The sequence below is a fragment of the Bactrocera latifrons genome, unplaced genomic scaffold (assembly GCF_001853355.1).
Source record: "Bactrocera latifrons isolate USDA-ARS-PBARC rearing strain unplaced genomic scaffold, ASM185335v1 scaffold_38, whole genome shotgun sequence".
Taxonomy (NCBI): domain Eukaryota; kingdom Metazoa; phylum Arthropoda; class Insecta; order Diptera; family Tephritidae; genus Bactrocera; species Bactrocera latifrons.
In genome coordinates this window covers 42791-65005 of record NW_017537023.1, presented here as the reverse complement: position 1 = coordinate 65005, position 22215 = coordinate 42791, and the positions used below count along the sequence as shown (strand labels likewise).

Genomic DNA, 22215 nt, shown 5'->3' with positions numbered 1-22215 from the left:
TATCTCCTGAAATTTCGATACAAAAATGTTGAGAATTCCGCCGTTGAGACCACATTTCCCTGGGTGTCTCTCAAAAAAGTGCTCTCGCCGTAGACAGCATACTTATTATAGGTTCATATAAAATTAAAAAACTAAACATATTCTATTAGTACATATCCAAATCTCGTTTTAGAACGTAGGAAATATAAAAAATATTAAAATTGTCCTTCTTTTCTCGGACTATGAACAAAAAATCTCATTTTTGTTAAAATTTTCGGCATTTTTTGGTCAGAAAAAGAAGTTGTAATGAAACAAGAAAAAATCCTTCATTCAATAACTAGATAGTATTATTTCAAAAACGTGTACACAATACGAACTAAATCGGTCGAATAACTTTTCGAGAAATCGTGTCCACCGACTTCAAAAATACAATTTCAAGAAAAACACGTTTAAAGACAGGGCACTTAGTGCAGCTAGCCTTGAGTAAACAAGTTCTCAAGGCTGTATCTCCGAAATTATTACTCAGATCAACTTTAAAATTTAGGACTATATTCTAGAGGTATTGTAAAATTTAATAAAGCAAACAGAAAAAAAAATAGATTTTTGGAATTTTTCAAACCCACCTAACCCCTTAAAATCACTTTCCATTTTACGACACTATTGATCCTTTCATATCTTGGTTTTACTCTTTATTTAATACTCTCTTACTTCTAAGCTTTTATATTAAAGCACTTTTATTATCACTTAATGTGTACGTAATATTTTCTTATTTTTAAGCTGTTAAATTGTTAAATATTCATCCTTGTATCTTACTTTCATTATTTCATATTTGGCCTACTCTTTCGGTCAAAATAAAATAAGTGTAACTTTTTCGAAGTAATTTCGGTCTTATATTTTTATGCCACCAATTTAAAAATCTATGCAAACCAACAAGCTAAAGCTTGATGTCAAAACAATAGCCCAAAGATATATAAGGGTGTTTCACAAATTATTGAGAAATACATTTGTGTAGAAAAAGATAATAACTGAGTTTGATTTCGGATCATACTACTTTTGACTAAAGCGAAGTTAAGTTTATAATGCATTCGAATACTTAGTGTGCTATCAGTGGGAAATCAAACTTGTAGCTGGGAGACAAGAGCGTGATAGACAGAAGTCAACATAATCGGAACTTTCATGTTTGTCTCTCTCTCTATATTTCTCTCTCTTATTGATTATTATGTTTTAAGTAATAATTTGCTTTCTCCCTATTTTCGAAATGAAATTTCATTCATTAATATTTGTATACCCTGAATAGGGTCTACCAGTATATACACAAACTTGTCCCTTAGTTGTTGAGTTATCGACATGAAGTTTTGTAAACGTCCTTTCCGCGCCAAGAAGCTAATAATTTGTTGGAATCGCTGATATCGGACAACTATAGCATATAGCTGCCATGCAAACTGAGCGATCCCACACAACCCCTTGTTTGGAAAACTTATTATTTTTTCAGGTATCTTCATTCGGCTTCAATTTAACACCCAAGGCATATAATAATCTAGAGAAATTGTTCAGTTCGAAAAACCATAATATATAGTTGTCATATAAAGTGGCCCATCCAACTCAATTTCTTGTTTCTAATATCCTAACAAATTGTTTAGATCAGGTCACTATAGCATGTAGCTACCATATAAACTGACTGATCAAAATCAAGATATAGAACTTTGTGAACCCATTTATGCTAAACAATGCACCTGTGAAGGGTATTGTAGCTTTGAAACAGCCGAAAATTTTTCTTATTTAGTAAGTAGGTTAAAAGGTGAGAGCTACTATGTTGCTAAGATAAACGAGTTCGAGCAAAAAAAAAAAAAATTTATATACAATATATGGAACTGGAAGTTCTGTTTCTTTCACTTCTTCTTATAATTCGTCTGATTAATTTATACTAAATAACTTTTCAGTTGACTCCCTGAACTGTTATAAGCTTGCTTGCTTGTATGTATTCCTACTTACTCATTAGTTAGTTTGAGAGATCTTTCGAGTCTTTAACAAAAGTCTTCCAACACACCAAATGACAAGAATGGCATGGTTTAAAACATGATTGTCGAGCTTGCCGCGAATTGTGGCAGATACTGTGTGCCATGATCTCTCGAAGACGAAGATCGTTCTGGGGGCCTATTCTGTAACTCGATTCGAAACAAAATTTACTCGAATTCGGATTTTTTATATTCCGTAACTCGATTTTCGGATTTTCAAGCCAATTTCGAATAAAATATTCGTTAGCTCTTGAGATGTAGAAAGCAAAAACGAAAATTGTACGTATTTATTCTGCCACAACTGGTACAACTTTCGAAAAATTATAAAGTAGATCCGATTATCGAATAGAATACATTTACGAATCGAGATACAGAATAGGGCCCCTGGTACATCTATTCAATTTTGAGTCTCAAAAAAGTTTTTTTCATGTTTCTGTGGTGCTCATTGCTGCGAGAAATAAAGTTCACATTTCTATTAGAGGAAATATTCCATACTCGACGTTTTGCGTGTGTTAGTTCTTAACTTGCGAGTTGTGTTCAGAAAATAATGGGAATTTAAAATTAAAAATTTTAGCTCTTCCAATTGCTAGTTTTATTATTATGTTACACCTGAAACACGATAAAGTTTTCTGTTGTACACATCATCATCATTGAGCAGGCTCTAAAGTTAATCTTGATTTAATCAGCTTGTCGATTTGCGTTTGACAAAATTTCAATATTCGCCAGACCTGGCTCAGTGGGAAACTTTCCTGCTTCCAAAATGTAATGACTTTCTTCTCTTTCCAAAAATAAATATAAACTTGAAAGGAAGTCGTATTACAAGTAAGCTAAAAACCCCTGAAAGAACTAAAGGCTACTATATATATTTTTTTTTTTCAAAAACGAAAATTCACGTCATTTTTTTGAACACACCTCATATACAGATTTTGAACGTTTTTTTGTACAAATTAGCCTTAAGTCTCTTTTCAAATAAATTTGCAATATTTTATACTTTCTACTTTCTAGTCACGTTTAAATTTTGGAAATTTTAGAGAGCTTATTATTTAGTTTGCACAAAATTGATTTTCGAAATAAATTTGCAATAATTCAAGCTTTTCAGTGCCAACTTGCTCTCAATAGTTCAAGCCGAAAATGTGTATCACTGTCAGCATACTTTCCAATTGCAACACCCTGTATGCGAAAATCCAAAATTCTCGCACTAAGAACACATGTAAAAGCAGATCTAGATACACTGGCAAATATTTTCGCATGCGTGCATTCATAGCCTGCAAACATTGGATTGAAAATACGCTTGTGAAAGTTTTAAATTTAATCTCTTAAGCCTTGTACTTATGTGCCTTACTATATGTAAATAAATTTCTATACGCGTATGCATATATATGTGTGTGTGTGATATTTACGAACATTACGCATGTTTGTGATTTGCTCGGCGTGTACTTGGAAGCAAACAAAGGCAGAGCAGTTGCCAGCTGACCCCACCAACGCCAGCACCGTCACCATCTTTACTACAACATTCAGTCGCTTAGATAAATCTCTCTAACGATTGTGTCTCGACTTCTGTTTGTGTGTGTTATGCGGCACATTTTAATGCTAACAAGTTAAAAAGTAAAATATTTGTAGCTTTTCACTTTCTTAATTTTTGCATCTTCTTGCGCTTTTCAACGTCAACATTTCATTTGCATTTTGCTTTTTCCTTTTGACGACACCAGTGTGCCTATACGTGTATTTATGTATAAGTATAAGTGTGTGTGGGAAAATATTGTTCTTTCTCATGTATTTTAATTTTTCGACGTAATTTTATGTTAAGAAACACACAAGCCTGTGCAAAAGTATACTTTTGCTGGCCCCGGGATATTTACAAACCATTTTAGTCTGCTCTACCTGCTTCGTTCGGTAATTCGAACTTTTCCTGTTGCATGCGGGCGGCTCACTGAACAGTGAGTTGCTGTGTATCACAAGCAGACAAGCCTCACAAAATACTCACATTACGGCCGGCGTTGCAACACATAACTCGCAGGAATCGTGGCAATTTTGTATGTACGCTTCATTTGTCCGGTCTGTGGGGAAGCATTCCGGCTGAAATGCTTCGTTTTCAGCGCTGAGGCTGGAAAAGAGGTTTAGTCAAATCAGCCGAAGTTAAATTTGAAAAGTTTAATATGTGAGCACTCGCTCTAAACTTACATATGCCGTAATTTTTCTCTCACATGAACACAATTTTTTTCTCGAAATTTTGGAATATGTGATATAGAAGCAGGGTGTGTATTTTTGGAGACTTGCTCGAGTCTTATGAAGTAGAAGAAGATTAATACGGCTATCAAGCAGTGCAACGTAAAAAATAGAAATGTCTGTGCATCTGGACTACAACTTTTGTAATGTATTATCTAAATATACATATATGTATATGTGACCTGGTCTACGGAAAGGGGGGGCTTAGGTGTCAAAAAATCAATTTTCACTTTTTAGTTGATTCGCATCGTGATAGAATAGTTTCCCAGAAAACTAGTTTTTGCACGTTAGCTCCCTTTTCGTAGACCAGGTCGCATATAGAGAAACACTCTCTAGCCTGGGGAAGAAATTATGAAATATTTCACGTTTAGGTTAGGTGGGATTAAGAAGTCGATCATAGCAGGGATTTCATCTGGACAGCTTAGAACAACGGTCCTATACAAACAAAGCGATTTGATCCTAGCAGAGATCTCACTTGGACATCTTGGAATATCGGTCATATATAATTGTTCATGAGACTGTCAGATATCGACAAAGCTATTTGAGTCCATCACATACTATAATGAATGTACGTTTCCACATCATCTGTTTGCATAAAACTTTGACCTTAAACCTGGTTCTAACAAAAATCTTACCGTTGTATGCCTATTGGAAAGTGTCCAGTACGAACTTCCATAATTGTAGAAAGATGAACTCCGTTAAGGGCAAGTAGTTAACTGTATGTCCCGCGTTCTAATTTTGGCGCAAGCGAGATTCATTGGTTTAGTACTAGGAAATAAGACTTCAATAGAGGTCCAACTTCAATCTGAACGTACTGCCACCTTAACAGTAGCCACTTCTGCATGAAAAAGTCTGCAGTTAATCCATAGGCTAAAGCTAAGATTGACGAAGAACTCTTTACAACGAACTTCCCCTTCAACTCTCCCTCCTAGCTTCGACCCATCCACTAAAAAGCTCACTGGGGCTCCCATTCTGCAAGTCCTTTCCATACAATTATGATCTCCGACACAGTGATTCAAGTGTTTAGAGGTGCTATTGAAGACGGAAAGAATTCCAGCGTAACTCTATTTGGATACCTTCATATACACAGCTACATATTTTGGGCCTAGAATGGCATTAAGTGACGTTGATGATGAATGTAATCGGCAATGCACAGCAGATGCCGATGAGAGCCACACTTTGGACACGCTCCAGCTTCTTAACGGTGTCAACTTTGAAGAGCCATCTATTAGATCAATACACTATAAAATATATATAACATTGCTTGATTACGGTTTCGTAGAGCCGAAGCATCAATTTTGGTGATAGTCCCCTTCTTTTCTCTATAGAACCCAAGAATAAATTATGTAGTTATAAATTATTGGGTAATAAAAAATATTTCTCAAACCGTCGAATATTTAACTCTAAGAGAAAGGACAAAAAAATTGTTGGTTCTTGTCTAGGATGGATAAGGAGTTGGGTTTGCGTCAGTGATTCTTTATTTGAGGATATGAGTACCGTAATAACAACATTGCCCGTTAAACTGACAGCTTGCTTACAGTACTTTATATAGCTGGTAAATCTTTCACACCCGTGTTGGATTGTATTTTTCATATAACTTTTATTCTGAGGAAAACTTTTATGCTGGCATTTGTCGTGCGAAATTTAGGAACTCCTCAAAAGTAGGCGAGAAAGGGCAACGAAAACATCTGGCAACTAGAAATATCACAAAAATTGCTATGAATGCGTAAATCTGTCAAGGAGCACCCCAAAGCAAGTCTCAAATTTTCGTCTCCTTTGTTTTTAAAATTTTTTTAACCTTTACAACACACTCGGGGTATCTGCGACCCTGCAATAAATGTGTCCCAATTCGACCTCGCATATCGTTTATGTGTAAGCATTCTTTATAAAACCGTTAAATTGCATGACTAAAAATTCGAAAATAAAATTAGTGTACAAAAACAAAAAATTAACGAAATTTTTCTACTCCGCAGGGTCCGATCCGAATCCATTAGCATCTGCGTACATGTCAACGGCCGCCGGCTTGCCACAATTCAGCAGCACCGCTTTATCGACTTCGCCATTGGCCAGCGTGGCACTGAACAGCGCCGCAGCAGCAGCGGCTGGCAAACAAATCGAAGGTAAGTTCATTAGCGCGCAGTACGTGTGCATCCAGCCATGTAGCCCTAGCAGATCCAACCGCCGTGCGCGCACTTGCAGCGCCCAAGGTGTGAAATGGTCGCCATACAGCCGCAATATCCATGCGCGTGTGTGTGTGTGTGTATTTATTTTTGAGATTTTCAGATTTTGTGCATTTATGAATTTATTGCGGCGCTGCCATGCACAGTGCGATCGATGCAGGTACACGGCGGTGGCGGCACACAGGTGTTGCACATGCAATGGCAAGCGCTGTTAATGCTGCAGTCCTTGCGCAAACGCAAGCATGGCATTTTGATTAATTTACCAAATGTCGTAACTGTTCATATTGCTAACTGTATGCTGTGTTTGCACGACTCCATCATCGTTCGCACAGCTTTGGAGCTGGTGACTAGCGCTGCTTATTTGGCTAGCGTTCATTTGCTGGCAGCGTTTGTATGTGTGTGCGTGTGTGTGTGCAACATAGTTGTCGTGGTGGCGTCATCGGCTATTGTTTGATGCGGTTTCAGCATTTTGCTGAATGTGCCAGTTAATGCTGTTGCCAGTACTTGCCATGTAATTAAACAATTTCATGTTCATGTTCGTGTTTCGCTTATGCAGACATGACACATTTGAAACGCCCAGCGGGCAGCTAACTAAAACGCCAACGTACCGTCATTAATCACAACTTCCACCATGCTAACTACTAACTGTATACACACATACATGCATAGCTTTTTTAAACATAATATTCGTCGTAGTATATTTATATTTACTTTTTCCCCCCCGATGGTTGAACGTCAGAGATAATTGCATGAAAAAGTTACGTATACGACATGGTGTTCTATTAATTATACAGTATGAGCTTCTAGTCATATCTGTGTGCCTAAGGAAAAGTAAAAATTACCAATTTAAAAATTTTTTTTTTTTTAAAAAGAGAAGAGACTTGTACAAAAACAAAATATAATGCGCAGGCTCGAGTTTTATTAATATGCACTATAGACAATGTTTGCTATAATTTTTTAAGTACTTACTGCCAACACCAAAGAAATTTGTATGACAACTATATGCTATAGTAGTCCGATCTGAATAATTTTTTCTGAGGTTTTGCAATTACTCTTGCTAGTAATACACTCCAAATTACGTAAAGATATATCCTCAAACAAAATAGTTTTCCATACAAGAACTAGATTTTGATTATTAGTTTGTATGGCAGCTATGTGCTATAATCGACCGATCTGAACAATTTCTTAGTATATTATACCGCTAGCCTAGGTAATAATCTTCGCCAAATTTCGAGACAAAAGCTTTTCAAATAAAATAGTTCTCCATACAAGTACTTGATTTAGAGCGTCCACTTTATATGACACCTATATGCTATAGTTGCCCGATCTGAAAAATTTTTTTCCGAAGGTTATAGCGTTGTCTTGGACAATAATTTCTGCAAAATTTCGTGATGATATCTCACCAAATAAAAAGTTCTTAAATACAATAACTTAACTCGCGTCGATCAGCTTGTATCGGCGATTCCAACAAATGTGCAGCTGCCTGTAGAGAAAAAATAAAAAAAAATTTCAGATCATTACCTCAAAAACTGTTTGACTTGTATTCGTATATACAGACAGAAGGCAGACAGGTTAACAGGGCGGATATGGCTAAATCTATTCAGCTTATTTTATTCAAAAAGAAAGGTTTATCTCGATTTCTTTGCCCATTATTTAGCTCCTGCTTTTATTTCCTTAAGAATGGTATACTCGTGTTCTTGTTAACGTGGAATAGCGACCTGATATATGTATAATTTTATGGTGTCGTAATGATGTTTTGGTAAAAAGCAGTTTCAATTTCGAAAGCGGTCTTTGTGACCAACTTTACAGAACGCTTTTGCCACATTCTAAAACACGGTAGAAGAGAATTTTTTTCTCAAATGCTTTTTTATATTATAAGTGTGTAATTATGTGGATTTTAACAATCGTAGAATGGTTAGTTCGAAAACCAAACTGGTGCGCTGGAATTTCGGTTTTACGTTCTATGATTTTGTTGAGACGTTTTATGAGAATATTTGCAGGAATCTTCGATGTTATCGCTAGAAGTGAGATGGATCTGAAAGAACATAAAACATATCCTACTTTTCCTGGTTATCAATCATTATAAATTTTCCAATAAGTTCACAAGTAATTAGGAGGAAAAAACGCACTAATAATGTTGGTAATTTTTACTATAACTATTAGGCCACTTAAGCGGTATCTTTCGCTGCAATTTATTTATTTCTCTTATGTCATTAAAATATTAAGAGTTTCCAGTAATGTACCTTAATTGTGAATAACCGAAAGTTCCCACGTCTAAATATTTGACTTTTTTTGAAACATTGAAATCGCTTCATATCATTCAAACCTGCATAGTTTACAGATGCTACCACCAAGTAACTGGTACATAAACTATAAATCAAAATTTTTTGGCCTAAAAATAGACTGCTCAATAAAATATGTGTATTTGTGTTATTTTGTCAGGAATCTCTCACTATCTCTTTCTATTATCGTCTTGCTCACTTTGCGTTTCCTCCTTCCTCCCACTCTCTCTCTCTCTCTCGCGCTCCCCTCTCTCGCTCCAATCTTTCGATTCCCTCTCTTACTCATCTCACTCTAGTATATATGATTTATTTTATATTTCCCGCTTCGGCGTGTTTTTTTCGATTTCGGTCCATTTTTTCTCTCCATTCCGATGAATGTTGACTTGTTTGCATACCAAACTCATAAACCCGTGCCTCATCGCTAGTTATAATGCTCTCCATGAATGTGGGATGGGACCTTGGATGACCAAGTATGTCCTTTATTAAAAAAAAAAAAAAAAAAAAAAAATTGTGTTATCGGAACGAATCGTAAAGGAACGTGTTTCATAGTCAATCTATCAACCAACCACATATTCTGCACTCTTCTAATATTTTCATCAGTCGAACGGGCAACGCATTACTCAGCTGTGCCGATTTAAGCAGCTTCTGTAAAGAAACTTGTCAACAGATCGTGCTCATATTTCGCATAGTAATTAAGAACAGTCCTACCAACTTAGCAAACTACATTTTTTTGAAATATCATTTACTTAGGGAATTTAAATTAGAATATTCTACAAATGTCATTGTCACAATGCATTTTTCTTGTAGCCTGAATGTTTTTTTTGAAATTTCAAGAAATATTCTATTAAAGAAATATTAGCAAGAGTGAACCGTCATTTTATAGTCAAACCACTTTCGTTACAACAAAGTTTGAGTACTAATTGAGAATATTTTGCCCTGAGCTTATGCTCAAACTTCCAAGTACTGGTTTTGTGAACGATTTCAAGCCATGTACTGCTGAGAAGTAAGTTTCTTTTTTCGAAAAATATTTGGAATGAATTGGAAATTAAATATAAATATTTTTACAGAATTTCACAAGAAATATATATCATGGTTACTTTATGGTAAGTCGTAGGTGTGGGAGAATATTCACAAAATTAACCAAGTCTTCCTCAAGTAAGGTTTTCTGTTGATGATGAATTTTACTGGTTAAACCAGAACCCGAAAGGTTTGGTCAATTAAATGGTTATGCATTCTTTAAAAGTATATATTAAAAATGGTTTGCTAATAACAAAATTTTCTTCATAAAAGCGGGTTTCCAAGTGCTACTGTGATCACAAAAACTGCATCATTTTTAATTAGCAGTGATTTGCAACGTTATGCACCCATGACAGCTGTCAAATAACAAGTCCGCTTCCGTCAATTAAGCGCAATAAATAATAGCATTTCAACATATTAATGCGACACCCATTTCATTTCGGATTTTAAGTGCATTTAATGATGACTTATGAACGCTCATCCACACAAGCGCCTTTGTCTATGCGACCTTAATGGTCTCAAATAAATCCATTACAGGTACCACGCATACATACAAGCATACAGATAAATGTACCCCCGAGAGGTAATACAATCAACACATTGCCCGGTGACCCGGTCAACCCTTTCGGCTGCTCCGCTTTTGTCACACATGTGCCGCCGCCTCATGCATTCGCGCCTTGATGCACTAATGCAATTTCTGTTGTGTTTAAATTAATTAAAGCGAAATTCATACTCCAACTGCATACCTAAGTGCCAAAGCGTTTATGCGTACACACACACACGTGACACCCTGTAATTGTATACAAGTATAACAGGCGGCTCTGGTGCATGGCACCCATGCAAAGAGCCTTGTGCAATTTTCAACGCCAAAGTGTTTTGTATGAGTAAGTGCATTAATGCAGCGCCAACAAGGCTCACCTCGCGCGCACACAGCTGGCCAAAAGCTGAGGGGCTACTCACTTTATAATGCCGCCTCTGCGTGTCTGCATATGGATGTGGGCGTGAGTGTGTATGTAGAGAGGCGCGCACGCATAGACGCTCTTGCGACCGCAGCGTAGCCAACAAGGATATCGTAACAGCAATATACCGTTGCTCAAAGCATCAAAAAGCTTCTTCAACTATAAACGAATTTGTGTACGTGCATGTCAGCCGCCTAACTTGCCTCCGATGTGGAGACTCGTCAAAGAGCTGTCGAATTGTCGTCGTTGTGTGCCGCTTCTGTTACCTTTGTATGCTTGTACGAAGCTACGAAAACATGCTATTCAGTGCTAACCAGTGGCTACGGCGGAAGTTTTTAACAGGGGCGGCAAAAGCTGGATTTTTATGGCTTTTTCTTTACAAAGCGTTCTCATTAAGTTTTCCGATTTCTTGGCATCACGCATCTTCTAACTTTGTTTTTGTGCGCTGTAATTGTAATGTATACAGTTATTTAGTAGAAATGTTTTGATGAAATTCGATATCCCGACTCTCCTCTCGAAAATCGTCATAAAAAGTGAAACGGTATTAAAGCCGAAACCTTCTCGATCAATTAAATCAAAACTTTCAATATATTTGGCTGACAGGTAGCAAGATAAGTTGGTTCCACCAAATTCTCGATTTTATGATACATATAATTTGATACATTTTACAAGCCGAAATTCTTTCCTCTTTCAGCTACATTTTTGAGATCTTGAACCACTGCATCGCAGAGACTACTCCCGCCGTTTTTGCTTATCATATGCCCATGAGTGATATATGGATGGGGGGAGTAGAACTGACGCGGTGCGCGTTTTGATGGAGGGGTCGAAGTTAGTAGGGAAAGCGGAAGAGAGAATTTTCTGTAAGAAGCTCTCCCTCAATCTTAGCTTTGGGCTACCGGACCATTGTAGTAATTTTTCAGGCTTAAGTGTCTGTTTTTGAGGTGGTGGGAGATGTATTGCTACGAAGTGCATCCCTTTTAACGAGGTGGGCAGTCACTCTGGCAGCAGAGCGGCAATACTAACGCTGAACTCGCTAACTGTATGCTCAAAGCTAGTCAAATAGTGGCTGGCCCCACTACACTCATTAGGTAAAGCGGAATCGCTAGTAACTACAATACTGATGAACGAACCGTAGGGAGTAACCTTGCCCCGCTAACATTGGCACCGAGTTGGATCTCCATTGACATCTTGCGTTTTATCACTGGACCATTGGATCTTGCGTCCGCTTTGCAGTCACTGGTCAACGACCCGCTGCGGTGCGACGGAAAGCTCTTTTTATGATAGAGTAGAATACAAGCGGTCTTCTGAACATCTTGTCAGTTTATCTTGACGCAATAGTAGAGGTTTTTACTCCAATGTCCCATAGAAACTCGTGCGGTGAGACTAAAAATTGTTGGAGTTGTATGAAGTAGACACATCCAGACAATTTAGCTTCCATTATCCATCTTTTGCAAGACTAAGAATGAAGCATGACGGCAATCATATCTTCGGCGAACCAGTAGGCGTAGCAGAAACTAATAAAAGCCATCGCAACAAATTTGTGATAAGCTCAAAATCGCTTTGTAGCTTTCTAAAAATCTTATGAGCTATTATATATTAATTTTAGGTAGCCAAGTGCGATCCCTGTTAGGATTGATGTAGTAACCTATCTTAGTAGAGTGAAAGCATGTTCCGCTCACAGCTCAAGTTGACGCCAGTCTCTAGATCTCACAGAGATATTTTACCTTTAGAATCTCTGGAGGAGCTATAACGTATCTTATTGGTAGAACTATACGCACCCCTCAACCTTTTTATACTCTCCGAGTATGTTGCTAAAAATATAAAAAAAAATTTCTTGCAAGTTTAATACTGGAAACTTTGGAGATAGATACATAAGTAATCGATTAACAGCCGAGCCAACTTTCTTAAAAGCTCATTTTGAATTTAGTCTGGATTGTTTAGTGCACAATATAAAACTTATGCTTTAATAAAGGTATCAAAAGAAAGTTTAACACAAAACATGTTCGTAATATGTGGCAACCCTGCTTCAAAAATAATCTTAACGGACCTAGCTTAGTCTTCATATATTTCGATTGATTTTATATCATCAGAAATCTCGCCTTTGTTATTAAAATTAAGTGGGTCCACGTTCCTCCAACCACTTTCGCTCCAATAAAGTTCATTTCAGTAACCCCTAACCTCCAACTCTCCAATCAAGTGGTTTTCACATATCACTGTGCCCCATCTGATTAAGATATATCAATAAACAAAAATCGTATCGAAATTATTAATTACGACATGAAGACCGGCCGCTTCGCCTTAAATGCTTCCATTGTGTTTAAGCTTAAGACATAACGGTGCGTGGTTGTTTTCAGTTACGCAATATGGCAAGCTAATGATAAGCGCATAGCTTGTATGTTTAGCGAGTAGCTATTATGTTGTTGTTGTTGTTCTAATTAGAAAGTGCTGTTACAAACAAATCTCTTTGAGGGCATTATGTTGCACCGCTACTTTGGCAAATGTCGATAATATTAATAATACTAATGCCTGCATGGCGTATCTCCGATATACTGGATTAGGCGGCCTATTTGCGTTATTGGACACCATCACAGCAGTGTGTGTATATATTTTGATACACACTTGCATTAAAATTAGCTTGCACCCATTACACTTTACATACAAGTAGAGATGTTATGCTTCAAACGAGTCTTAAGACAATTCCTCTGGTCATATATGCCTATTAATATGTACATATGTACTTGAATGCTTTGTTGTGGTGTTTCGTTTAATTGAAAATTATATAAATTAATATTGAAATTATGCTATTTTGAGTTCATCTTAACGAGTTTATTGAGTTGATATGGCTTTTATCCAAGGGTGAAGCGTACTTGCGCAGATGCGGACAAAATTAACTAACTAAATATGGTAATCTGACGAAATGGCTTTAGCCGAGTGAAGTGGATCCTGTTGTTGTTCTTGTAGCGACAGAATTCTGTCGAGTTCTTGACCGCATAAAAAATCTGGTCCGTTTCGTTTACATAGACCCTTCCATCGTGGGAACGGGGAAAGCAGATCCTGGAGGGAGCTAGTCAAGTAATTTTTAAATATATTAGCATTATCTTTACCAATTTGGGATCTAACATGCACTGGCGGTCATGAAAACCGCACCAGTGATAACACTGTCATTCTGGTTAAAAATTTGGGAAATTTACTGGTTAATTTGTAAAGCAAAATCCAATTTGGATTTCTCGCTTTGAAAAATTTTTTATCTTTTGACATCATATACAATAGTATGTAGATATAACTATCATACTAAGTTTATATTTCAATGAGATCATCTGCGGTTGTCAGACATTTAACAGAATGATATTTCTGTAATTCGCCAAGCGTTGGAGACTATAGAAACGAACAAGTTAAACTATTCGTTAGAACGAACTGCAACCTTCTCTCACCAATATATCTTCTGACACATTCGAAATAATCTTACACTACCTTCATTGCTGGAGCACTTCTTTTATAATTTCTTAGCGTCTAAGCCTTAAATTTAATACAAACAGAAATAGTAATTTTCAAGTTTTAAGTTTTTAAAATCAATAGCTAAATATATAGTTTTGCAGTTTTGACACAAATTTGTTATATCAGCCATTCACAATAGGTAATATCGTTGTAAAATTATTAAGCCAAACCTTGTCAGAATAGAAAAAAGCGGCTATATCATTTTAATGAGGTCTCTGCTACTTTTATACGTACTATTTTTAATGAGGGCAGAGCTCAAAGTTAGAAATATATAAATAGCTTTTATTTTACTTAGTTATAGTTATCATATATTTTCAAGATATTGGTGTGTACGTCCTTCTAAGATTATTACTATAACCTTTTTAAAGACTTAACTCTTCTACAAAGCCTTCAAGGAGGTTGTAAGCAGTATTTTCGTGAAGATTCAGCGAAGTAGGTAGGTAGATAGTTAGCAGTGCAGTCATCATTGGCTTAATTAGCGCTAGATGCGTTTGATCTGTTCTATCGCAAGACCTTTAAATATTGATACCATGTTTCATCATTGTGTACAAATTATTTGGTCGGGTTTTTTGATACAGGAGGTTTGATACAGCAACCTTCAGTTCTGGAATGGAAACCATTTAACGGATGCTAGCTCAAATCCTTTCTCAATATCCACCAGATTGTTGAGACAGTCTCAATTCTTAAAGATGTCTTGGAAACGACAAATTGTGGTCTGCTGCAACACTTACCTGAACGGCAGCAATATTTTCATTATTTCGATCCATCAGCCATCAAGTGGCTTATTTCCACTTGAACATTATGTTAAGAAAACTTACGCACGAAGTGTTCAACAATTCAGTCAAAAAATAGTCGAAACGAACAATTAGAAATCATAAAATCTTTATTGGAAAACTCGGTACTAGCTGTAAGTCAGTATATAAAATATACTAGAAAACCCAGTAGCAGCTGTGAGTCTGTGTATACTATTTCTAAACCAATTTCATAAATCCTTGGTTCTATTATACTGCTCTGTACTATCTGTTCCGAATATATACATATAAAGCACTATTTCGATCGTTTTCAGCGGGCATGTTATTAACTCTGCCTCGGATTCGTCTAAAAATACTATTAGCTTCTTCTACTCGTTTGCCTTTTCGGTGCCGAAAATGTTTTGTGACCGAGAACCCAATTTATCGACACGTGGAGTTGATCCGAAAGTAAGCTTAAAGTCTTCCTTCAATTGTTTACTACTTTGGAATTATTCCATGGCGTCGGCAAAGCCAGGCATGCCACCTAATTATCCGTGTATATACATAGTTGATTTCTTCATCTTCTGCCTTCTTTATACATAATTTGTACGAAGTTTCACTCAAGTGACATTAAAAACGTCAAAAAATCTGGCTAAATTAAGAGAGTAGACTACCATTCAGAACATCAGCAATGGCTGTATTACTGTTCGGTAACAATTGAAAGTTGGTTAGAACTTCTCACAAGTGTTAAAATAATAGATTTCAAAAATTTGAGCCTTCAATAACTCAAAAATAGTATTCTCATCATACAAAGCTAGTATTTTCATAATACTGTGGGCAAAAAATAGTAAAACTTTTTAATTTGAATTTCACACAAAAAACCCATTTGTCGAAATATATTTATTTTTTAGGTCGGTAGGATATCATACCATATCATATCAAAATAATCATTCGTGTTTAGTATACGCTTGTCTTTCTGAAAGTGAATTCGATGAATGCAATTACTCTACAAAAAAGTTGCATTAAATGTGGGGAATCAAATTTCTGGTGTCGAAACGTGATGTCGTAAAAAAAATTTGTCACGAGCAACAGTTTTTGATTGATACAAGTTAATCAAAGAGGGTCGAAAACGTTTTGACGACAAACCACTTCCGGGACGGCCATCAACAACTGGTGATCAGCACGTCAATAAAATAAAGGAATTCGTGCTTGAGAATCGACGATTAACAGTTAGAGATCACACTGACAACGTTTTAATATCAAAAGAATCAGTTAAAGCCATTTTGAAAGAAAATTGGGCCTAAGAAAAGTTAAAGCACGATTGGTTCCAAAATCACAAATTTTTTTCGAAAAACGGCGTTGTGCTAACGTCTGTCCGCTACGTGTTCCGGCTATCAGGATATCATGTAAATTATTATTACTGGCGAAGAGTCTTGAAACTATGCTTACGACCCAGAAACAGACGATTGTCGAATATTGTGGCAAAAGTGAGCCAAAGCCGAAAAAACCACGTCAAAACAGATCAAAAATCAAGGTTATGTTGACAGTTTTCAAATATTTTCATTACCAATTTATACATATATACGTAATAAAGCGATTATGATTTAATAACCTGCATATATCTTCATAAAATATTATCTCTTCGCGTTTACGCTCTATTTTTGAATCTCGGCAGTTTGGTTACGCTCATTTTCCTCGAAAATTTGTTTAAGCTCTCAGTTCACCCATAATTTTGGCAATATGCTTGGAAGCAAAGCAATTTGTTGTGTCACGTGTAAACACCAGAATAACAGATAAGGTGTAATGTCATCTAACCGAGTCGTTATTGTAATATGAGTTTGTGAACGCATATGAGCCAAGAGCCGTAACGAGCCAATGAACTTTAACACCAATTAAATTTTGCTTGACTGTTTTGTTAAATGCTCGTAAAAACCGCCAAAATCACTCATAAAGTTAAATCACCAGAAAAGAGTGAGCGCCGCATAATAAAGTATGTAAATAAAGCAACACATGAGAGCCGGAGAAAATTAACCTAAATTATCAAAGCAGGCATGAGCGCAAAATACGCACACATATACATATGTATATGTACATTTGGTGTTAAGTGCGAATATGTAAAACGGTTGCACTGTATGCTTGTATGTGTGTGTGTGTGTGTATTTTATATTGCCTGTGCGCTTTAATGAGAATTTAAGCACATCGAGTAGCTGGTATTGCACCATGGCAACTTGTGTGCGCTGAAACAAGTGCTAAATAGCAAACGCACACGCACACACACATACACACATGTAATATCATAAGCACACAAATACATATTTGCTTTGACGTAAGCGGTTCAAAAACTATGGCGATGGAGCAGAGCAAATGAAACGACAAAGCGGCGATGATGGTTTTAGTCCGGTAAATGGGAAGGGGCGCCTAAAAGCGCGCTATCAAAAATATAAAACTCATCAGCATCAGTTGGTTTATAGAATTGCCAATTAGTGCCGCAAGTGAATGCAGCGGCTCAGGATAATTTTATTAGGGTGCTGCAAGGCAGCGGTTCGGTTATTTTGGCGCTGCTTGTTCTGCCTTGAGAGCTTGTAGTGTCTAAGAGCGCTCCACAGGCTTCAATAATAGCCATTTAATGAACTTTTTTTTCTATCCCTATTATTATAAACATACATCTGTATATATCCACTACGGTTTATAAACATATAAAATAAAAAGTTTTAACAGACTTACTAAAATAATTAAGTAATAAACGGAAAATCTTAAGTTAGTGTGTTCGCCATGGTCTCTTTTCGTGTAAATATCTGTGCCATTAAAGGCAATTTAAATGGTATGGTATTAAATATGTTTATATATACTGTTATTATACTAAAAACTAAGCTCACTAAGCTCTCATCTAGCAGTTGTATATATATTATCTGCCTATTTCGATGCTTAGCCTCCCAACCCGAAAGTGCAACGCAACGGAAGTTACCCTTTTCTATCTTAAATTGGGAAAATCACTAAAAATTAAGTTACCAACGGTTTATGGTGCCCATTATTCCATCAATTTGTAGCAAGAATCTAAAATTTTTGTGTTCTATATACATACAAGTATATGCATATTTTGCATAGACGATTTGGGTCATGACACTAAAGCGCACAATTTCAACATTAAGAACTCTAACGCAAGCACAAATAACTAAACAGAAATATAGGTGTATATAGAAAAGGTATATGCAAGCATACATACATATGTACATACTTATAACTGTAATAATAATTTTGGTGGACTTAAGGGGTTACATGAGTTTCCCTGGGTAAAAAACAGCCTTTTTCAAAAAATTTTTTTTTCTCTTGTGAAAAACGAAATATTTATTTAGAATTTTTTATTGTTGCAAACATACAAGTATACTATTAGAAAAGAAATTCTCAAATTTGTGGGAACAAATATTTTAAACTCAACCTCGGAAAAAAGATTCACCCGCGTTGGTAGGATAACTCTTTAAAAAAAAAAACATCTAAAGTGAAAAAATACGTGTTTTAGTTAAAACCTTAATTTAGAACTTGAACGAAGGAAAGAAATTTGAAAATCTTATTTTTGGCAAATATACTTTTACAAAATATTGAAAATTACAGTGGAAATTTCGCGACATTTTTCTTTTTCCAAATAGTTATAATCGAATAAAAATACTTCATCCAAGTCTTTAAGAATTGTATACCAAAGACCTGTGTAAAATTTCATGAATATCGATTGAGTAGTTCTCTAGAAATCTAGCCAACCGACTTCAAAAACACAGTTTCGATAAAAATGCGTTTATAAATGGCGCACTTAGCCTAGCTAACCTGGAGAGCGCACAAGTATCTGTAAAACTATTAATCGGATCAACTTGAAAATGTAGGACAATATTCTAGAGGTCTTTAGAAAATAATAATACAATAAACGAATTCCATTTTTTTAAACTCGTTAACTCATGTAACTCCCTAAAATGCATATGGCTCAAATTAGTTACTCGAGCGAGACTATTGGTTGAAGTTATGCGACTAACAGATCACTGCCATGGCTTTCAAGTGGAGTTACAACAATGAAAGAATGTCTTCTTATGCTGACAAAGCGGGTGCTTATAATAGGCAATACTATATTTATATTAGCAGGTTGCCACGTTGGATTTGAAATTATTTAACTTCTTCAGTTTCATACAAAGTAGGAAAGTCTTGATCTATTACTGGAATTAAAATAGTATTTTACGATAAGCCTGCAACTGGTTCGAGGACCCGGTGATATCCCATATAATAGTGAAGCAGTTGAAATAGCCAAATTAGGCAACACCTTACAATTAGGCTATAGTTAATGAGAAAAAAAGTTGTAGATATAGCCGGTCTCAGTGGAAACAATCAGTGAATTGTTTAACAAACTGCTGAAGTAGGATCTCATGCAACAAAAAAGCTTCAAGAATTCATCTTAAATTTGTTTTATTTCCTTCGGCACGGTCTCGATAAGGCGAGGTAGCCAAGTATGAAATATTGAAATTATTCTATCTAATTCTACTTATTTTCCATGCGAACGTTGATTGGACAATGACGTCTTCAGATGCCAACTTTATGAAAAGTTGGAACTTGTTGAGTGCAAGGAGGTCACCTCACACTTTATAGCTGGTTATAAAGACCTAGCGATGGGGCTAGGCTGTAGTACTTGCAAGAGACCAAGCTCATGTAAACTAAATTCATATACTCTCTTACTCGTTCCCATTCTGCTAATTGTCTTCAATTTGCCTGTGCTTACAAACTTATCAGAGTTAGAATTTTCTGCAAACTCCACCAGCACCTACTATATATTAGACTTATCACTAAGTAAACCGATGACACTGATAGTGAGACTAGTCATTACTTAATTAGTTTTGAACTTTCGGCGTAAAAGTAAATACCTCATAAGACAAGTAAAAAGTACCCGGAAGTAGTCTCCACCAGATTATACATTTATGCCAACGATTTTTCCAGTCCCCAAAACACGTTTGAAACCGTTTTCATGAGCACTTTTTGGGATGACCTTCAACGAATTTTATTTTATCTCATCGATCGAATGAAAACGAGCTCCATGGAGTGGCAATTTCTGTTTGGGGAACAAGAAAAAATCACACGGAGCCAAATCTGGTGAATACGATGGTTGATTAATGATAATTTTGCGTTTTTGGCTTTAAATTCTTATTGACCATCTGTCTCTCCGAAACAAATGCATGATGTACCAAACCACGAATATCGCAAAGACCAATGAGCATCGTTGATCGTACGAAATCCGTTCCCATGTTCACGGAGAGCATTATAACTGTCAATGAGACATGCCAACAAGTCAACAGTCATCAAAATGGAGGAAAAAATTTGCCAAAATAAAAAAAAGCACGCGAAAGCCGTTCAAAAGTCAAGCTGATGCTCATTGGTCTTTTTATATTTCATAAGTGAATATTTCACGAACAATTTGATTATTTGATATTCGTAAAATGGTATATGTAACAACTGACATTCACATCAATATATTGACTATAATCAAAACCAAAGAACGCATAAGCTTACTTTTATTTCGAATCAACTAAATTTTGCATTTTTTTTTTCCACTTACAGGTCCCGAAGGTTGTAACTTATTCATCTACCATCTGCCGCAAGAATTCACCGACACCGATTTGGCATCGACTTTCCTGCCATTTGGCAATGTCATCTCAGCCAAAGTCTTCATTGACAAGCAAACCAATCTCTCCAAATGTTTCGGTTTTGTCTCCTTTGATAATCCCGAATCAGCGCAAGTGGCCATTAAAGCGATGAACGGCTTTCAAGTCGGCACCAAACGTTTGAAGGTGCAGCTAAAGAAGCCCAAAGATGCATCAAAGCCCTATTAGGGGACAACGTAACAGCGACGGTCGCAAAGCGAAGTTGGCTGCAGCGAAGCTGAAGATTATGCAGAAGAGCGGCACTTAAAAGCGTGGAACGGAGCGTAAGAGTTGAAGTTAGAAATTTGAAGAATTGTAGAGAATTGTGGAGAATAGATGAAAGAGAGATAGCGGATAACATTTTGAACTAACTGTATCGATGTCGACCAGCTGCAGGTGCAGCAACACAAACAAACAAAGGCTGTACGCTGTGGCGGTGTTGGGGTATGCTGTTGGTGTGGGAGGTAGGAACACAGGCAAGGCAACTGTTAAGCAGCTATTATTGACACACGCACACACAAACACACTAACTACACACACACACACACACGCACACACGCTTACTTTACTCAAATGCCAGGCGTTCGTGTAACTGCTTGAATTATGGCCAATTTGTTTTTGAATTAATGTGTATTAACTGGAAGCTTAGCTTTAACTGTACACAATGTTTTTTTTTCTTTCATTTTTTTTTATTATTATTTTTCTTGTAGTTTTAATGGGTTTGCTTATAAAGCAAATAAAAATAAATTAAAAATATGATAATATAATATTATGAAGATGCGAGTATATAACTGAATTTTATGTTGAATTGTTAATATAAAAGCAAACAAATATTTCTGTTTATTATCTATATTGGATTTAGTTGTTAAGTTATCTGTAGCTGTTAGCTTGTTTGAAGTTCTCACTACACGAATTTGTTGTAAACCTCTCTCAAATTATTGAAACAAAGTAGCATAGAATTTTTACGACGTTGAATTGAGTTGTTAACTGTTGCCCACAGGCTGCTTGTAATTTAATTTTTTTATTTTTATCTTATCTTATCTTATCTTACTTATGTAATACTTATATGCACATTTGTTACATAACACATAAACGAACAACGAATTTTCATATTTTGTACGGACAGAATGTTAATAAATTTTACATTGTCTCATGTTGTATAGCCGATATTTGAATTGCTTTCACTATGAATAAACGAGTATGTGTCGCTGCAACAACAACACTTGCGCTTAAGCACTTTTTAAGCTTCAAGCTATGCTTTTACATACACACTAACAAAGACTTAAAGCAAGTGTTGTATGTTTTCATGGAAAAAATATATATTTATTATATTTACTAGTATGTGTGAGCCTATACTTAAACGTACAGCTAGAAACACTGTACTTATATAAGCCAACTGTCACAAAGTTATTGGAATTAAATATGTTAATTTGTGCACAAAGCTTGCTGAAAGCTCATTTTGTGAATTTAAAATATTTTAAAAGCATTACAACAACAATATTTAATACATACTGCACTAAAAATATAAAATTTCTGTATTTTCTTTGTAAATAAAAAATTATTGTGGTAAAAATTTGATACTTCTGTGACAAAATTGCACGATTCTGTTTCAAACAGGAAAATTTCATAAATTTTGTTAGTTAAAGCGTTTGGTTGACAAGC

The 22215-nt window shown here is 35.9% G+C and overlaps 1 protein-coding gene across 5 annotated transcripts in view; it reads left to right on the top strand.

The window, feature by feature from the left end:
• The window catches only part of LOC108972125 (CUGBP Elav-like family member 2), a 294009-nt gene extending 272287 nt beyond the window's left edge, over positions 1–21722 (top strand). For all 5 annotated transcript variants that reach the window (XM_018938609.1, XM_018938610.1, XM_018938608.1 and 2 more), the window contains 2 exons: positions 6194–6340; positions 20471–21722. In XM_018938609.1, coding sequence (XP_018794154.1) covers positions 6194–6340; positions 20471–20742 — 419 coding nt within the window. In that variant the 3' untranslated portion in view covers positions 20743–21722. The remainder of the gene's footprint in view (positions 1–6193; positions 6341–20470) is intronic.
• The last annotated feature ends 493 nt before the right edge of the window (positions 21723–22215 follow it).